The sequence below is a fragment of the Emydura macquarii genome, unplaced genomic scaffold (genome assembly GCF_026122565.2).
Source record: "Emydura macquarii macquarii isolate MOO-44397 ecotype Brisbane River unplaced genomic scaffold, CSIRO-AGI_Emac_v2 contig_499, whole genome shotgun sequence".
NCBI classification, from domain to species: Eukaryota; Metazoa; Chordata; order Testudines; family Chelidae; genus Emydura; species Emydura macquarii.
Window position 1 is genome coordinate 15950047 of NW_027130636.1, and position 18983 is coordinate 15969029.

The 18983-nt window shown below is 40.7% G+C and overlaps 1 protein-coding gene across 1 annotated transcript in view; it reads right to left on the reverse strand.

Annotated features, from left to right (window-relative positions):
- Window positions 1-18983, reverse strand: part of FARP2 (FERM, ARH/RhoGEF and pleckstrin domain protein 2) — a 158021-nt gene that overhangs the window by 131934 nt on the left and 7104 nt on the right. Inside the window, exon 2 of the mRNA XM_067539002.1 lies at window positions 16703-16930. Coding sequence (XP_067395103.1) covers window positions 16703-16906 — 204 coding nt within the window. The 5' untranslated portion in view covers window positions 16907-16930. The remainder of the gene's footprint in view (window positions 1-16702; window positions 16931-18983) is intronic.

The window sequence follows — 18983 nt, forward strand, 5'->3', positions numbered from 1 at the left end:
CTCAAACATTAGCATCTGAGGTTAGTGTTAGAGTAAGGTCAATCTTAAATCAGTCTTTAGTTTTCAGATAAATTCTCCAGCTGGGTGAATAAAAAAAAAATCACTGATTTTTAAAATATATTTTTAAAAAAGTGAGATTTTTATTTAAATCAGATTTTTGTGCTTTAAATCAAGGGTTTTTTTTATATAAATTAGGTAAAGGTTTATTTTTTAAAATAAATCTTAAAATTAAATTTGAAATTGAAAACTTAAGGCCTAAACTTATGTTAATTTAAATAATTTTAAGTAGTACACATGAGCTGCCAAGTTTTAAAGAAAGTCAAATCACTGAACTGGCAGAAGTAGATGGTTAAGCATCTGGAACCAGAGAGTTTCCTGAAATGCTCAACCAGCTTTTAACAGCAGTAGTCTTTCCTGCAGATGCAAAAAGAATATTTCCTTCATTTCTGTTTATTCAACTAGTTCAATTCTAAGACTGGTTCATACAGAGTTAAGCAGCCAGCAGGACGTTGAAAAAGCCAGAAATCTTGTTTATCTCTTCCAATCAATTAATAAAAACTAGGTGTGAGAGGATGAGATCTACTCGTTCTAAAATCTTGAGGGAAATAGTGACCAAAACCAATCAGTTCAATTTACTAACTACAGATAATACTTCCTTTATTTAATAAATCAGCTAGTTTTTAATGCAAAACATGTTTTGATATTTTAAAGATTTTATTTAATAAAAAAAGTTTAAATGCTGATTTGTGCACTTTTGAGTTTTGATTTCCATCCAAATAGAGCTTGACACAAACAAGTAAAACATTAATCTAATAAATAAGAAATGTATCATTCACCATTTTCTAACACAAAATAAAAATTAAGCAATTATCAAACTTACATTTATTCAGATTTCTAAACATGTTTCAATGGTTACTAACCTATGAGAATCAACTTTTCTTTAGGAAAATAACTTAAAAATACAAATGCAGAACAATTAAAATAAATTATTTAAAAATAAAAATTTCCTACTTGATTTAAATCATAATTAAAATAATTGATTTAAATCACTTTGATTTAAATCAATCCACCTAGTCAAATGCCTAAAGGCTTTTTCACAATATCCAAAGTTTGAGTTTTAGATAAGAAAATCACATGTCCCTTATAAGATAGCTATTTGCATGAAGTACATTATTATTTGGCTTTACATGTTAGTTTTTATGTTGTTACCCTTTGACCCAAGAGGTAAGCTAATGTTTAAGGTCTTGCAGTTTATTTTCATTAGAAGGAGAAACTGACAATGGAATCAGGTGTATCTTTGATGCAATACTATTTATTTACAAAGAATGCACACAATGTCCTGTTTTCTTGAACACAGTACAAATCAAACAACAAAAAACAGCCTCCTTACTGGATATTCCAAGCCTCTTTCAAGCCAGCACCTGACCCAAAAAGCTTTCGTCCCTAGTCACACAACAGGTGCTTCTCTGCCTGATCTTGGTTTTCGGCTGCCTTCCTTGTTCGATTTGCTAATGTTTATGGCTGCGTCTGTGCTCTCTCACATGCGGCTCCACCAAACAATGTGCAGTCCTCCCCTAGTGCATTTAACCCCTAGTGTAACCCCTCTGCCCACACACCCGAGTCTCTAACAGGCCTTGCATATGGCCTGTGTTTTGGGCAGCGGCTCCTATTGTTTTAACTATGTTACTCCAAAAAGAGCTTAACTGCCTCTTACATTTCTCCTGAATGAAGGGCAGCTATCACACCTAGAGGTTTCACACATGCCCCAGCATAAATAAAAGAATGACTGTCTTTGGCATGGTGCAGAAGAAATCTCATTTTCAAGACAGTCCTGATATCAGTCCCTAATATATTAGGGAGTATTATAAATTAATACAGTCAGAAGAGTAACTAATGACTATTTACAGCAGCTATTTTTCTTTGCAAGTTTCCTATTTTAAAAGACACTGAATTAGACTTTAAACTACAGCATTCCCACATACATATTATGTCAAAGATCCACCTGTTATGGATATGTTTAGGTCCCAGGAATCTTAGACTGAACAGTGTCACGAAGGGGTGGTAGAGGGGGAAGAAGAAGAGTCAAGCCACCAAACACAAAATAACAGGTTTCAAAAAGTATAGTAGAACATATAATATATGTAGACTGAAAAGCTTGAATTACTTTCTTTTTAAACCCTATAATATCTCCAAATTTCAAATAGTGAATTACTAACTTTTTCTTCTGAGGTCAGACAAAAAAGTTCTAAGGCAGCTTATTTCCATATTTAGGATAGTCAAGCAAGAGCAATGATAAACATCTGGCTATGATTCCTTTCTGGAATTTTGTTATTTTTTCCTGGTCACAAAAGAAAAATATTGAGCTTACTAATACAGCATTTAGATTCTTTTAGCATATTGTTTAATAGGATTCAGAAGCAGTCTGTCCTCCCACTGCTCATATATTTAAGCTGTTAATACTTTTACAGCACACAGAAAAAATCCACTACGAAATGAAGTCCTAAATACATGAAAAAAGGGGGATGGGGAAAGGGAGGTGTAAAAGAAGCTTTATATTTAGAGCTTTGTCTCTTTGCCAGAAAGACCAAAAGTTAGACTGGTTCCTCCTAAAGGAGGGGCCTCTTAGCAAGTGAGAGGTTTTGCCAAGCATTATCCCAAACCACACTTATATGCAATACGGAGCACCTCTCACTAGTTATTTCCAAGTAAGTTTTTTGGGTTCTCTTTACACATTTCCCATTGTAGCAAATTTGCATTTTGACTCCTTGATAAGTATGTATTAGTATTTACATCTTTTTCTTCACAACTGCCCTGAAATAAATTATTTATTGCAATTTTTGTTGCTTAAATTTAAATGCAGTTTTTATTGTTAAAAATATCAGTAACATCAGTACATGTTAACATCAAATCCTGGCTAGAGGCTGAAAATAATCCTTTAAAAACACAGGAAAACACTGACTGGTGAACAAGCTTCCATATTACTTCCTGAACGGCTCTGTAAACAGCCCCAAAGGTCCTAAGCCAATTCCTGATTTTAAGATCTAAGAATATGGTGAGTCAGTCAATAAGTCAGACAGCAGACCACTGACCTAAAATGACAATGAACATCTAAGTATACACAATTTCAGACCACGCCTTTTAAATTAAAGGTGCATGAAAACCATATAAAAACAAACACGTCTAAAATAAACCTTTCAAATAATATGTTAAAGTACAAGTTGCTTTAATAAAGGGGGAAATTACATGCTTTTAAACAAGTCAAGTAAATTTAGTGAAACTAACTAGTAGAACACCATCTGTTTTGTTCGATACTTCAAAGTGACATGCCAAGAAAACTGAAAGCATGGGGCATATCTCATTGCCAGCACTAAATACTGTGTTTTAGGACTAGTCTACACTAGAAGTGCGCCACCATAGCATGTCTGGTGAAGATGCTCTATGCTGATGGGGGAGAGCTCTCCAATCGCATAGTTACTCCACCTCCCAGAGAGCGGAAGCTCTGTCGGCAGGATAGCACTGGTACAGACAAGGTTTAGGTCGCTGTAACTTGAGTCGCTCTGGATGGTGGCTTTTTCACGCCCCTGAGCAACATAAATTATATCGATCGAAGTAGTAGTGTAGACCTGCCCTTAGCATAGCTAAGCTTTCTAGCTAAATAGCATAGCTATCAACAACAAAAGTACAATGTATTCCACTGAGCTTGGGAATAATGCAATATCTGTTTTAATAAAGAAAACTTAACGGAACTGGAAACACAACTAAAGGCAGTTTGAGCAATTTTAATTTCCACTTTTCTTCTGAACTCCCTCACATCTCTTCTATCTGGTTTTTAAACTGCACCTAGTTTCAGGTGAGGCATTCAGGAATTTGAAGCTCTTCCACAATTATAGATTAATATATTTAGTTTCTCTTACAACACAAGAATATTAAATAAACATTATACAATGCAAATTAACTACATGCCAAATCATCCTTGCAAGAGACATCCAGGGAACAAAGTATTCATATTACCAGCTATGTCAAGGATGGAGCAGAGCCCAACAACAATTATTCCTTCTCTTCATTCCCCAAAACCCATGCTCAAGCATCACATGTTTTGGAGCTGGAGCTATCAGCCCTAAAGACGAGGGTTGGAGCAAGAGCAACCCCCTAAATTCCATCATCCCCAGGCAAACCCATGGAACCTCCACAGACAAAGTTTCAACACAGATTAACGCTCTCCCCTCTTTCAACATTAATTCCCACTCTACACCCACCTCCTTTGGAGATGGTTCATAGGTGTGGGCAAGAAGCCAGTAACAGCCTGCTCCTGAGTGAGCTGTTCTGTCTCAGGTGTGCCACTGCCCTGAAATCTGTGTGATTTTCCATAGATCTTAGGACAGCTATGTGATTAGAGAATCATGCTCCCTGCTCCCTCTGTAACTCCATTAATATCTGTGACAGGGTCCCTGGTGAGTGACTGCTGAGCCCACTGTCCCTCCAACCTGGAGTATCCCTCTCACACTATGACATTGTGTCAAGCCACAAACCTCTGGCAGGTTCTGCTTCTTTTAATTCCAAGATTCACTGATGTTCTCTCTTTTTCTCCCACTTGTAGTCTGTACAGTTCCGATTTTGCAATTGCATCACTCATCTTTCTGCTTTTTCTGTCCCTACTTCCCTTTCCCAATATAAGCAAACAGAAAATAATTTGTAACCTTCTCTTTAACTATTCTCAGTCACCACATTTAAAATCTCTGCACCAGTGTATGAAGTGCAAATCTCCCTCAGAACAACAAGCTGTGTATTTCAACCTGCTTGCTGTGCCACTGCGATGGGGTCACCAGAGTGCAATCTGAACTGTGGGACTGCCGAGCCCCTATGTCTCATCAACCTGGCTTGCCTCTCACACTGTGATACTGTTGCCAAGCCACAAACTTCTAGTAGGTACTACACTTACAGACATCCACAGCAGGGACACACCCAACTGAATTACATGAATGCTTTTCGCAGCCACTCATGAACCATCAATAGGGAGGCTTCAACCAATTCCCCCCAGCTTCCCAGACTTGCACCCCAAGACTGTACCTTCTTGCACTGGTCAGAAGTCTGACCAGTGTAAATTCATTACCCAGTCCTCCCCTCCCTCGATGTGGAGACACACACTAGCCTTTGTAAGCTGAGCTGATATTTCCCCCAAGCACTTCAAACAAAACACACTGTTTTAGGCAAAATATAAAATAGATTTATTAACTATAGAAAGATAGATTTTAAGTTATTATAAGTAGCGATCAAAGATCAAAGTTGGTTACTTAAGAAATAAAAATACATTCACAGTCTAGAGTTCTACCAATTAAACAGGATTTGAATCAAACCGTGTCTCACCCTGACAGATGGTACAAACAGATCACAGATCCTTAATATACAGGCTGGAACTGCCTTCCAGCCTGGGACCACTCTTCCCCAGTTCAAAGTCTCTGTCCTCCAGACATTTCTTTCAGGTGTTGAGTGGGGGTGGAGAGGCCAAGTGATTATATCTCTTCCCCTCTTTTACAGTTTCTTTCAGTTTGCTGGAAAGACCTTTTACTATGATGTGGGGTCTGCCCCCATAGGTCAAGCTAAAACAACATTGAGTTCTGTAAATTCGTTAGTCTTTAAAGTGCTACAGAACTCACGTTGTTTTTGCTGAATACAACTAACACAGCTACCCCTCTGGAACTCCATTTGCTAGGTGCTCTCTCTGAGAAGCCTTCTGGGATGGCCGTTGGGAGAGCAGATTCCCCTTAATGGGCCATTAGCATGTCTGGTTACTCCATTATTATACTTGAAAGAGTGATTGTGGGTGTTCTCAACCTTACAACGTATTTCAGTAACATATACAGCAATACTTCATAACCTCACATATTACTATAGCACATACCATCCAACAGGACATTAATGTTCAACAGATCAAGACTTTTAAAATGATACCTCACAAGGCATACCTTGTATAAAACATATCATAATTATATGACAATGGTGAATAGGTGGGTTCCAGGGTGCTGCTTTGAGGTACAGAAGTGTCACAATATCCCTCTGTAACCACACATGCAATGCTAGAAGCTTCAAGAAATTCACCAGACTACACATCAAGTAACTGCCCTCAGCTCAACATGAGAAGGGATGTTTTAGTTCTGTATTAATGCAACTTTAAGGCTCAAACTAAAGCCCCAAGAAATTAATGTAACTCAAAAAACAAACAAGTTGTAGAGTTATAATGCATCACAAGAGAATGAGAAAAACATGAATCCAGCTCTACTACATTCTATTGTACTGTAGGAAACAGTAGTACTTTATTTCTGTTTTTTCCCTGCAATGTTCAAAAGAGAGACAGCCAAATCAAATAACATAGTAGACATGTTAAATATGCTCTGGGCTTACAGTACTCAAAAATGAGAAAAGATAAAAGTGTCTGCAATAAGCTCAAAAAGCTTTAAGTTAATTATATGAAAACAAAGTGAGCGGCAGAAATGCCAAAAAGAGAAGAATATTGTTTTCCCAACATACAACTGCAGAGTCTATGGAACATAAACACCTACAACACCAGCCAAACCCACAGCAAGGACCTAGAGCAATCCCTGACTATTAAGAGCAGGGAAACACGACAAGATGCAAATATTTCTTCCAGTATAAGGACTGAAAGTTTGCAGAACTGTAACTATTGGGCAAATTCAAAATAAAACAATTAAACTTCACAAAGTGAATAAATATGTATCCAGCACTGAGAAATGTCGTCATTTAATTGAGAAAAACTATTTCCCTCTAATAAAAACATTACTCATTCACTTAGTAAAAGCATCATGACATGGCAGAGGAGAATGAAACACACCCAATTCTAGCACAAAGCATATTTTTCGGGCTGACGTAAAATAGAATTGGTAGATCTACTTGGATTTGTTGAATATTTTAAAAGCCCTGCTACAATTAAGTCTCAAGCATGGAAGAGGTCTTCCTCCTGAGTTGGCAAAAGTCTGAGATGGTATGGTTTTACTCTAACATTTTATTATAACATAATATTAGACAATGAAAGAGTCATTGCTCAGAATAGGAGGAATAACAAAGCCCAGAATTGGAATAAGATATTTGAAGGGGAGAAGAGATTTCCTCTTTCCTAACCTGAGTCTGTCAGTCATAGGCCAAGAGATGCAAATTTGCTACTAGTAAAAAAAAAAGTTACCAGTGGAGAAAACTGAAGTCATATTCTAAAGTTACATTTTCCTGAATGCTAACATCAACTCACTCCTAAAAGGAAGGGTAAACAAATTATCGTTAAGCAATTCTGAAGAGCCAATCTAAAAAGGTACTACAATAAAAAAAATTGTAAAACTGCTCTCACAATGTTAAAAAAAATTGCATTGCTGTAGCACTTAAAGTGCCAACAGATGAGACCCCAACATTTGAGGCTCTGTACAACCATGCAAGAGACATTTCAGTTCCAAAGAGCTGATGATCTACATAGATAAGACAAACAAGAGGAAAGAATACAGCTCTCCATTTTTGGATGGGTAAAATTAAGTGAGGTTTGAGTAACTTCCCAAGTTCACACAAGAAGTCTGCGGCAGAACTCCTAAATCTCAGTCCACTGGTTCAGCCACAAAACCATGCATCCCTTATGCAAATGGTTTGTGCAAATTATTTCAGTTAGCTGTGCAATAAGAAAATTATGCAACAATGATCAAGTGTGCTTTCCGCAAATAAAAGAGACCGGATTATTTCCCCTCACCCACTCTGAAATACACACTTGTCTCTGCATATGACAATTAAGTTCAGCTGCCTCCATATTAGTGCTCCCCCTTCAATTACTTTCCTCCAGCTCCACCTGTAGTTCTGAAGTCTCAGCTGGGAAGCGCATCTCATAATTCAGAGAGCCCAAATATTCTGGCCTCAACTTCACTTAAATTAATTCAGCATGGATATATTTGACCTAGATAAACAAATCTTGGAATGGTTCAGAGAAATGTCATATCTAGGCCAATGCCAAAGCTAGGTAAATCAAATTCTTATATGTAAAAAGCTATGTACTTCTGACAACCATCATAAAAAATAAATTAAGTGCAATGTAACAAGACTAGCACAATATAGCCAAGATAGCAATAATACCCAATCCTATTTAGGTAAAGCACAAAGGTTAAGTACACTAAGTCATAAAATTAACATATGTTCAGAAACTCAAATACTTATAGCATGACTTACCAACGTAACAAGAGACAAAGTTTACACTGTTGTGTATTGTACTGCCTTGTCTCTTTATGCCAGCCATTGTATTTTGTTCTGTGTGTATTCAACTAACAACTTTCATTTTACCTCATCTGATTTATTTGACGTGCTCCCACCTATTTGATCTCAAGTGGTTTCACCATTATCCACCTCACTCATACTGAAGAGCTCGAATTATGTTGTAGATTCAAATATCTTGGTTTCCAAGGTTTTTAAAGTTTGTAAATCTAAAGATAGGCTAGTGAAAAGAGCCTAACTTCAGCTGAAGTGTGGACATTTAAATTCAGACACAATCAAAAAGTGGGTGACCTGAACAAAGTAACAAGCTCAGAACTAAATTCATGTACGACCCAGAGATAAAAGCATTCAAGTCTATGTATCCACCAAGTTGCAGATACAAGAAGCTAGATAAGTGATTCGTTTCTTTCAAAATCTGATGGAGAAAAACATAAATTTGGCCATAAAATATAAATCCAGAAGATAACAAATGACAGACATTTCTGGGTTTTCATGTGCCAAGCCTTGATTTGCCCTGTTCTAAGTGAATAATAATCCACCAGTTTGGTACAAAGGATTTTGTCATTCTGCCCTTTATTCCAGGAGATCATTTTTCTGGCTTGCACTACTAGCATGCTTTTCCAATCTTACACAATTGTACCTGAACAGTTGGAGGGCATGGATTCTGAAGCCCAAACTAATCCTCAATCTGGTGACAATTTGCCAATGTGAATGATGCCACTATCTGAAGAAGCAAGAGGATTCAGTGGTATTTCTTTTCCTCAACTAAAATATTTAAGTATTACATATAAAATTGCAGGGAGTATTTCTTCAGGAATGATGGACTTTTATACTTGATCAGCAACAAAGCATTGCAAATCCACAGAAAAATCTGAAACTACTGAACTCAGTACAATTTTGTCCGCTTATACACCTAAAACATTGTACTGCATTTATAATCTGTAGGGAATTTGGATGTTTAGAAATTTTATTTAAAGTCAACTAAATCCTCTCATATAGAGGATTGAGAGGATTTCAAATAAACTCAGACAAGATACATTGTGAGAACTATTTAAGTTTGCAAAAGGGACAGTAAAGCAAACTAAAAACCAAAAAGTACAGAAATACAAAGTAAGTTATGTATCTACATACACACCTTCAAGCCCCTTAGCAAGCCAGTTTTACTAAGTCACCAGTCAAATACAGACAACCTTAACTCTGGCCTTGTGTAGAATGCCATAAATTAGGGGGAAAAATATGCATTCCTCCTGCATAAGGACCAATGTGCACAAACTAATGCACATATACCATTATTAATGACACAACACAGACAACTAGATAATGCAGCTCTTAGGTGGCTCCATTCTTTCCTTATGGAGCATTCCCAGAGGGCACCAGGGAAAAGTGCACCTCCTCCCTAAAGGCACTGTTACATGGAGTTCTGAGAGTTCCAGTCTCTGACACTCCAACATGCGTGCAGGGGTACTAGGAGAGGTAGGTGAAAAGGAATGGGCAGCAATGCTTTCAGTATGTTGATGACATCCAACATTTAATTTCCACCTGATTCAGCCAGTGCTGCAAAATGTCTAACCCAGCATCGGAAGAGGGGGGCAGAGGGGACACGACATTTGTTTATGGATGAAAGCTTGCAGATTACAGCTGCAATGTGGGGAAAGTTATAGCTGGATGGCAAATGGGGATAGTGGACAATGGATTTTAGTCACACTGAAAGAGTTGAGTTTTTAAACTTTTAAATGCTTAATATTCTAGATATAAAAGTAACATGAAGAAGACTTGGCTTTTCCCTCAACTCCATGCCTCTTGCCTTCACCTACCACCTCTTGCTCTCTACCAGCCCCTTCTACGCTCCTTGATGTGTTAAAGGGGGCAGGCAAAGGGAGAAAGCTGGTAGGTGAAGGTCTGTTGGAGTGAAATGCCCAGCAATAGCTTGCAGCCAAGTGGAGCATTTATGGTTCACCAAATGTGTCTTGGGGGTGGAGGGGAGGGGGGAATCTAGGGCTTGGAGCTGTTTACGAAGAAAGGGTTGGGGAGGGCGCAGGGGGTCACTAGATTGTTGTAAGGGGAGCCAGGGGTCAAAGCTGTAGATTCTGACTTGGAAGTTCATCATTTTGAGCAGCTACTGTGGGAACTAAGCTGTTAGCTGTGTTCCTGAGACAGCTTCAACAACTGCTATTATCTTCCTGTCCCCCTAAATCCCTTGGGCAGTCCAGAGAAGGGAAATGAGGAGAATAGCTAGTCTTCTTACTATGCCAGCAATCTATTAGTGGATTAAGAATACTCAGTTTCAAAAACGTTTAGTAATTTAAAATATGAATTTATGGACCTTTTTGGTACTAGACACTAGATCTCAGAAATGGAAGTCTAACAATACAAGTTTCATAAGTCTCCTATCCTCCAGTTTCCCTAGCTCTACACAAACATATGGTAGATCCTTTTTCCCAAAAAAAAGGATAAAAGGCTATTTGTTAGGGTCCCCCCCCCCCCCCAAAAAAAAAAAAAAAAAAAAAAAAAAAGCATGTTCAAATGACTTCAAGTTCCTCCCAAAAATTCTACTCCAGCCCACGACCTGACCAAACAATTTTCAGGCCACTCTGACCATGGATTTTAGAAAGGATGCAAAATTCAGCTTTAAACAGAAACTTAGCTGCTACTTTAACTACAGAACAACTAGGCTCTGCTCCATAATAAAGATATGCTTAAGAACTCAGAACGACCCATTCCCAGAAATCATGGCCTGATTTCTGTCTTAAGCTGCAAAAGGCTCACAAGCTCCTGTATATGCAACTTCCAGCGACTGATTGAAGATCAACAACCTTTGTTCTCAGTTTTATTGTCTCACAAAGTTTCCACTCCCCCTGCTCTCTTTAAAGAGCTATAAGAAGTGAAGTTCAGACAGAAGTACAAATAACTAGTTCACTTAAGACCTCTCTTTTTGTAGGTCTATCGGTAATTGATGTCAACACCCACTTAGAAAGAATACATCAGAGCAGACCATCTTCCCTACACACCTCACTCAATACACACACACACACACACACACACACACACACACACACACACACACCCCCCTGCTGTTAGGGAGTTTAAAGACAAGCTCATAGGCATGAATCATAGAAGATTAGGGTTGGAAGGGACCTCAAGAGGTCATTTAGTCCAACCCCTGCTCAGAGCATGCCAACTCATTATGAGTTTTCATCCTTTATGTCCAGTGTTCATATTCAGTCCTCCATAACAGAGCTCCTGGTCCTAGAGAATTCAAATTTTTTCATGTTACTTGAATCAACAACCCATGAGTAATGCAGAAGCCTTTTATCTGACAGTTAGCTACGAATTCAACCTTCCACTCCCAGACTCAGTAATTTCTAGAGCCACACGAGAGTCTTAATTTTATTTTCTAATTTTTTGTTTTTTTGGGGGAGTTTCATTTTATCCATCCCTCCCCAGAGGTTGGGTCCTACCCCCCAAGGATGGGAGGCCCGGCAGAGCAAGCTCATCCTGCACACATCCTGCTGCAACAGCTCCTATCCTGCAGGCCGGCCTCAGCCTCAACTCTGGGCATTGCAACCTGGCCCGCAGGGTTGCGGCACCATTCACTCAAATTTGGCACAGCCACCCTTCCACCAGTCATCATGACAGAGGGGCACCACCACAAGAAGCTGGAGAATTTCAAATACTCCTTCACAATCAGTAGTATGTAGCTGTAAGTCCTCTCTCCAGCCATCTGACAAATGAACTTTTAAAGAGAGAAGAGAAAGGGGGGCTTTGCACTCAGCAGCCCAGTAAGTTGTCTGCTCTGTTGTAACACTATTCATACAGTCTATTCTGCTTTTATTTATTATTTGAATTATCATAGTGCCTAGGAGCCTGACTCACAGACCAGGATCCCATTGTGCTAGGTGCTGTACAAACAGTGAACTAAAAGATAGTCCCCTCCCTAAAGAGCTTACAATCTAAGTATAAGAAGAAAGACAGAAGATGGATAGTAAGACAAAATTAATAAACATGATAGGCAGTGGTCTCAGCACGTTAACAGCCTAAACATTATCAAGTTTGTTGTAGGCATCACAGCACAGAAGAGTTTTGGAGGAGGATAATGTGTTAGTTTTGCCCAGGCTTACAGGGAGCTCAGAAACACCAAGGGCAGTATGGAGAAAGCATCATGATGCTTGTTTGAAATATTAACAAGTGGGTGATGGAGATTGGCCTCATGGACTAATCGGAAGCAGAGATGACATCTCGTTAGAGAGACTACATAGGGTGGGGATAGGTTGTGAAGAGCCTTGAAAGCAAAGTCAAGTAGCTTATGTTTGATGCAATAAAGAGGGAGCCTGTGGAGAGGTGCAAAGAGAGGGGTGAGGTGGACAAAGCACCGGGTTAGAACAACGATCTGTGCAGCAGCATTTTGAATGGATATGAGTGGGACAATACTGCATTCATCAAGGCCAAAGAGAAGAATGTTCAAGTAACTGAGATGCAAGATGATGAGAGCCTGGATGAGAATTTTAGCTGTGTGGATGGATAGCAAAGGGCACATCTTAGAGATGCTATGCAGAAAGAATCTCCTAGCCTTAGACACAGCCCAGATGTGGGGACCTCCAAAATGGAACACCAACCTCTTTTTCTCTGGGGTGAGAAAATAAAGGGAATAATAACATTTGCCCCCTGAACTCTAAGGGCACCTCCTCTACCTCTCTAAATTTTAGAAGGGAGTCCACTTCTTGTTTTAACAGTACACCATGAGTCCCTGAAACAAAGCACTGAGGAACATTGTTCCCAGGTGTCCAGCACAGATGTGCCGGGTACCAAATTATTGGTACCAAGAGAGAGAGAGTCCATAGGTTTAGTAGATACCACCAGAGCTCTCTTAACACTCAGTACTGGGGCACCAGAGGGAGCTGCCACTGAACTATTGAGTCTAAGATGAGTCTGACATATTAATCTTATGCTCTGACTTAGTAGGCAGTGGAAAGGTTGACCTACAACTCTGCTTTTGTGTTGCTTCCTACCCCTCAGAAGTTGTTGAAGCTAGAATGGAGGCAGAAGACTGAGGCCTCTTGGTCAACATAGCCCAGGATCTTAAGATGGAATGTCACCTGACCAGGGTGCTCATAGAAAGGGATTGACCACAGGACTGAGGTCTAGCTGTGTCCTTCCTTTCTGCGCCCAAGGAGGCTTTCGTAGCTACTCCAGAAGAAACATTTTAGGCAAGCTTATCTAGTTTGTTGAGTCCACTTAGAGAAGGATCAACTAATGGTATGTTGCTCGGGAATATGTTGTTCTTCTGAACTATGTAGGCACCAAGAGTACCTGTCATCAAGTGGCCCTGAAAATTCATGCAGAAAGTGGGAAGGTTCTAGCCTAAAATTAGAAACTGACAAGTTTGTAAAAATTGCTGCATGTTACCAATAAGCAAGAAGATGAACTACTAAACTATCCCACACCTAGTCCTTACCTACCATCTAGCACAGGATGCAGCAAAGCAGCCAGACACCGCAGGAGTTTGGTCTTGCTATCTCAGGCAGTAAGAAGAAAATGAGGGATTTGGTATACTCTTTATGCCCTTGGGTGGGGGGAGGGGACAAGAACATCCAGGACTGCGCTTATAGAATCATAGAATATTAGAGTTGGAATGGACCTCCGGAGGTCATTTAGTCCAGAGTTTCTCAACCTGTGGTACGCGTACCCCTGGGGGTATGCGAGACACAGGCAGGGGGTACACGGCGAAAAATCCAGTGAAGGGAGGTGAGTAGCAGTCGCAGACTTCCGGGGAAGTCAGGTTGCAGCCGCCTGCTTCCCGCCCAGTCCCAGCTAGGAGGTAGATGGCAGCCGCCCCAGTCCTGGGAAGCTGAGCAGCAGCCACTGGCTTTTTGGAAAGCTGGGCAGCAGCCGCCTGGTCCTGCCTGGTCCCTGCTCCCAGGTGGAGTCCAGTGGCAGCCCCCTGCGCCTTGAGAGCTGGGCTCGCAGATGGGTGGCTGCTACCTGCGCCCCGGCTCTGAGCCGAGAGACAGCCTCCCGTGTCCCAGTTTGAATATGGGCAGCAGCTGCCTGCCCACATCCCCGAGTCCTAGCCTGCACGGAAACCTCCTCTGCCCCAACATGGAGCAGGTGGCAGTCGCCCACCTCCCAAGCTGGCAGCCAGACGGCAGCCAACTACAACTTGCCCGGGGGGGGCAGCTCCCCTCCTCGGCTGAAAGCCTGGTGCCCAGAAAGCCAGGTGGAGAGCCCAAGGGCTTGCCCAGTCCTGGAGCTGGGCTCTACCAGCAGGCTTACTTGTCAATTTCACCGCTCTAGTTCAACATTGAAATTGACAACTATGACAGCCCCAGATTTTACCAGTATAAAAATGTTAAGAGGGGCCCACACAGTATGATTTGCCCCAGGTACGCACCCCCCTAGGGACGGCCATGGGGAGCGCTGCTATCGACTCTGGTGGGCTGCTAGCGCCTGCTCATACTTCACAAGTTCCCACCTGTGTGAGAACACCACATGACCCAGCCATCAGGCCATAGTGATTGGCTGGCATTGATCTTTGCTCCTATATGGAGGAAGGAGAGGAGGAAGGAGGGGAGAAACAGCAGGGGATTTTGTGATCTGCCACAGCCACATAGCATTGCAGAATTCTCCTGCTTTATGAGAAATACAGTTGTCCAGCAGTAAAGGGGAAAAAGATTGTATTTCTCAGAGTGAAAACTAAGTGTTGGGGGACTTTTAATTTTCAGAAGTTAGGGGGTACTTGCTACTTAAAAGGTTGAAAAACACTGATCTAGTCCAACCCCCTGCTCAAAGCAGGGCTAACCTCAGCTAAATCATCCCAGCCAGGGTTTTGTCAAGCTACAGTTTAAAACCCTCTAAAGATGGAGATTCCACCACCTCCCTAAGTAACCCATTCCAGTGCTTCACCACCCTCCTAGGGAAAAATGGTTTGGTTTTTTTTGTTTGGTTGGTTTTTTTTTTACTATCCAACCTAGACCTCCCCCACTGCAACTTGAGACCATTGTTCCTTCTTCTGTCATCTACTGCCATTGAGAACAGCCTAGCTCCCTCCTCCCTGGAACCCCCTTTCAGGCAGTTAAAAGGCTGATATAAAATCCCCCCTCATTCTTCTCTTTTGCAGAATAAACAAGCCTAGTACCCTCAGCCTTTCCTCATAAGTCTTGTGCTCCAGCCCCCTAACCATTTTTGCTGCCCTCCTCTGGACTCTCCAACTTGTCCACATCCTTTTTGTAGTGGGGGCCCAAAACTGGATACAATACTCCAAATGTGGCCTCACCAATGCCGAATAGGGGGGAATGCCCTTACAAACACTGTTGGCCAAAAGAAGTGGATCTTGCACACTTGGGACACACGCACACCAAGAGTAAAAACACATGGATAATCACTCAAAGAAAAACTACCAATTTCTGCATTTCTATGTGAGGTCACTCTTCTTGCTTTATTTAGTAAAACCTGCTAAAGTCTGCACAACAATTTAAAACTTTGTACATTTGCTCTAAAAGAGTTGGTATTTTACTAAGGTAGAATAACTTGAAAGTTGAATGTATCTTAACTGAAATAGAAAGGAGTTTTCTAACCCTATTCCCTGTGAAATATTTTCAGTTTAATTTTTGGGAAATGGGGGAGAGGAGAAAGAGCAGGAGAGAAGGAGAACAAAGAGAAGAAAAATTATGTTCAGTTGTTTTTACAATGACCCCACAATTTTTAATTAAATATCAATTTTTAAAGGTTGCCTCAATTACTCAGCAAACATATTGACCAAGTATCCCAGACCTAGATGCCAAGGCTATCCTTTCAGAGAGCAATGTGGAGAGAACGCTCAGAATTGCCAAATTGTGTGGAGTTTGATGTCACAGATTCATTTCAAGAAGGTGCAAAACAGACTTAAGAAAACAGACTTCAGGCTTTTCCCATTTCAAAAATCAAGAGAGCATTAAGTCATTAATCAGGAAGTGAAAAATAATTTGGTAAGCGCTCCAAGAGAGACATGAAAGTATAAGATGAAGTGGTCATATCCAGATACCTGGAGCTTCACCAATGCAAAAGAAAATAACCACTAACATTCTTAATTAATTCTTAATAACATTCTTAATACTGTAAGTGCTTGTGTATAAACCAACTCTCGTACAAGTGTGACATCTTTGAAATATTCAGCAAAACCGAAGTTATTTTATATACATAGTTCAGATACTAACATCTGCACTGCTTCTAAGCACTACACTTGCAGGTCTTCAATGAGCAAATGGAGAGGTCTGTTTACAGTGAGCTGTTTGGGGACCTGCTCCATGGTCTGAAGCAGGACCAGTGGCTTCTCTCCCGTCTTGTCGTGAGTCACACATGAGCCTCCACTTCAGAAGTTCCCTTGAAGTTTTATCAGTTTATATACTAGTAGATACAGTAAATTCTACATTACCTGAAACTAAACTTATCTGAAATCAGATTGAACCCTTCTTACCGCAACATCAAGTTCTTCCACGGTGTTGTCCAACAGCTTTATTTTGATTGGTAGATCCTTCTCATGCATTTTGGCAGGTATCATTGCCATTGCTGTAGAAAGGTTCTGCTCTGGCTCCAGCGTACTCACTCCAGTATTCTTCTGGACTCCCAAACGAGAACCAGGAGTCTGAAGTACTCTGTACGTTCCTTCTATCTCCCCCATTATTCATTAACAATGTCCAAATACCTAAAGAGGAAAATAGAGAATTATGGCTAAGAAAAAAATATAGATATTTTTATTAAATAAGATTTCAAAATGAAGATTCTACAAATGGAAAACATAATTCTTCATCAAAAAAGTTATACATGGAGTTCTCATGTAAGTTTTTTGTGTTCAAACTACCAAAATAATCAAATTCCAATATTTAAAAAAATAAAATTGATCAAAATGAGGTTGAAAAAGCCAACTACTGGGAAAGAAAAAACAAAAAAATATAAGTAGAAACAAATCAAACAACCAATCAAAAATATGGATAGGAAACAGCAGAGTATGAGCAGAGAACATGGGAGCAAGCAGGAAGAAGAAACTTGAACAGGAAATGATTAGCACCAATTCTAAACTATTCCAGCCAATGGTGGCAGATAGGAAGCCTCATGATATATATATAGACTTCTGCAACAGATAACAGCTCCAATCTTATTAGGGATCAGCATGCCGATCAGATTGTCAGTATGCAAAAATGTCAGTTACTGTTGAAAAATGTTGTAGTTCAATTAGAACACCCAATACAAAGTGCTCATCACTAATATTTTGCTTGAAAATACTGCACACTTCAAGTGATGCCACAAAGCAAAGAAGAAAAAAAACTTTAAGTTTATTGTTTGCATTCTGGCCCAGATCATCAGAACCAGCCACTTGGTGCACAAAGCAGTTTCGGGAAAGGGGCACAGAAAAGAAGACTTAGCACCACCTTTGCAGATCCCTGATCCGTGGGTTGCCAGTCCTGTCACAAAGAAGTAACTTAAAGAGTAGCTTTGTGGCTGCTCTAAATTGCACCATCTATAATTGGCCCAAGTGACAGTTTTAGCAACTGGAAATTGTTTAATCATAGAAAATGGGTTGGAAGAGACCTCAGTAGGTCATCTAGTCCAATCCCCTACTCAAAGCAGGACTAACCAGGATTAACCTCAGCTAAATAATCCCAGCCAGGGCTTTGTCAAGACGCAGCTTAAAAACCTCCAAAGATGGAGATTCCATCACCTCCCTAGGTAACCCATTCCAGTGCTTCACCACCCTCCTAGTGAAAAACTTTTTCCTAACGTCCAACCTACACCTCCCCCACTGCAATTTGAGACTGTTGCTCCTTGTTCTGTCATCTGCCACTACTGAGAACAGCCTAGCTCCATCCTTCCTGGAACCCCCTTTCAGGCAGTTAAAGGCTGCTATCAAATCCCCCCTCATTCTTCTCTTCTGCAGACTAAACAAGCCTAGTTCCCTCAGCCTCGCCTCATAAGTCTTGTGCTCCAGCCCCCTAATCATTTTTGTTGCCCTCCGATGGACTCTCTCCAACTTGTCCACATCCTTTTTGTAGTGGGGGACCCAAAACTGGACACAATACTCCAAATGCGGCCTCACCAATGCGAAATAGAGGGGAATAATCACTTCCCACAATCTCCTCTCAATTCTACTACTAATGCAGACCAATATGCTATTAGCCTTCTTGGCAACCAGGGCACACTGCTGACTCATATCCAGCTTCTTATCCACTGTTACCCCCAGGTCCTTTTCTGCACAACTGCTGCCTATCTCATCGGTCCCCAGTCTGTAACTGTGCATGGGATTCTTCCTTCCTAAGTGCAGGACTCTACACTTGTCCTTGTTGAACCTCATCAGATTTCTTTTGGCCCAATCCTCCAGTTTGTTTAGGTCCTTCTGTATCCTATCTCTACCTTCCAGAGTATCTACCACTCTCCCTAGCTTAGTGTCATCTGCAAACTTGCTGAGGGTGCAATCTACCCCATCCTCCAGCACAAAGGCAGTAGCAATGCTCCCTTTTCCTCAGCCACTCCCCTGCACTAGAGGTTCCAATGAGTGTGGGGGTAGTATAATGCCAGATACACCAGCTTGACATCACCAGAAGACTTCTCTACACAAAGGGAATCCTCCTCAGCTGGCCACTTGTGCCAGCTTTAAGTTTGCTTTACACCACTAAAACAGCACAAAGTAAGACTTAGTGGGGTCAGGGATCTGGCCTATGTCTTTAAACAGCAGCATCATAAATGGGTACTGCAGGATTCTC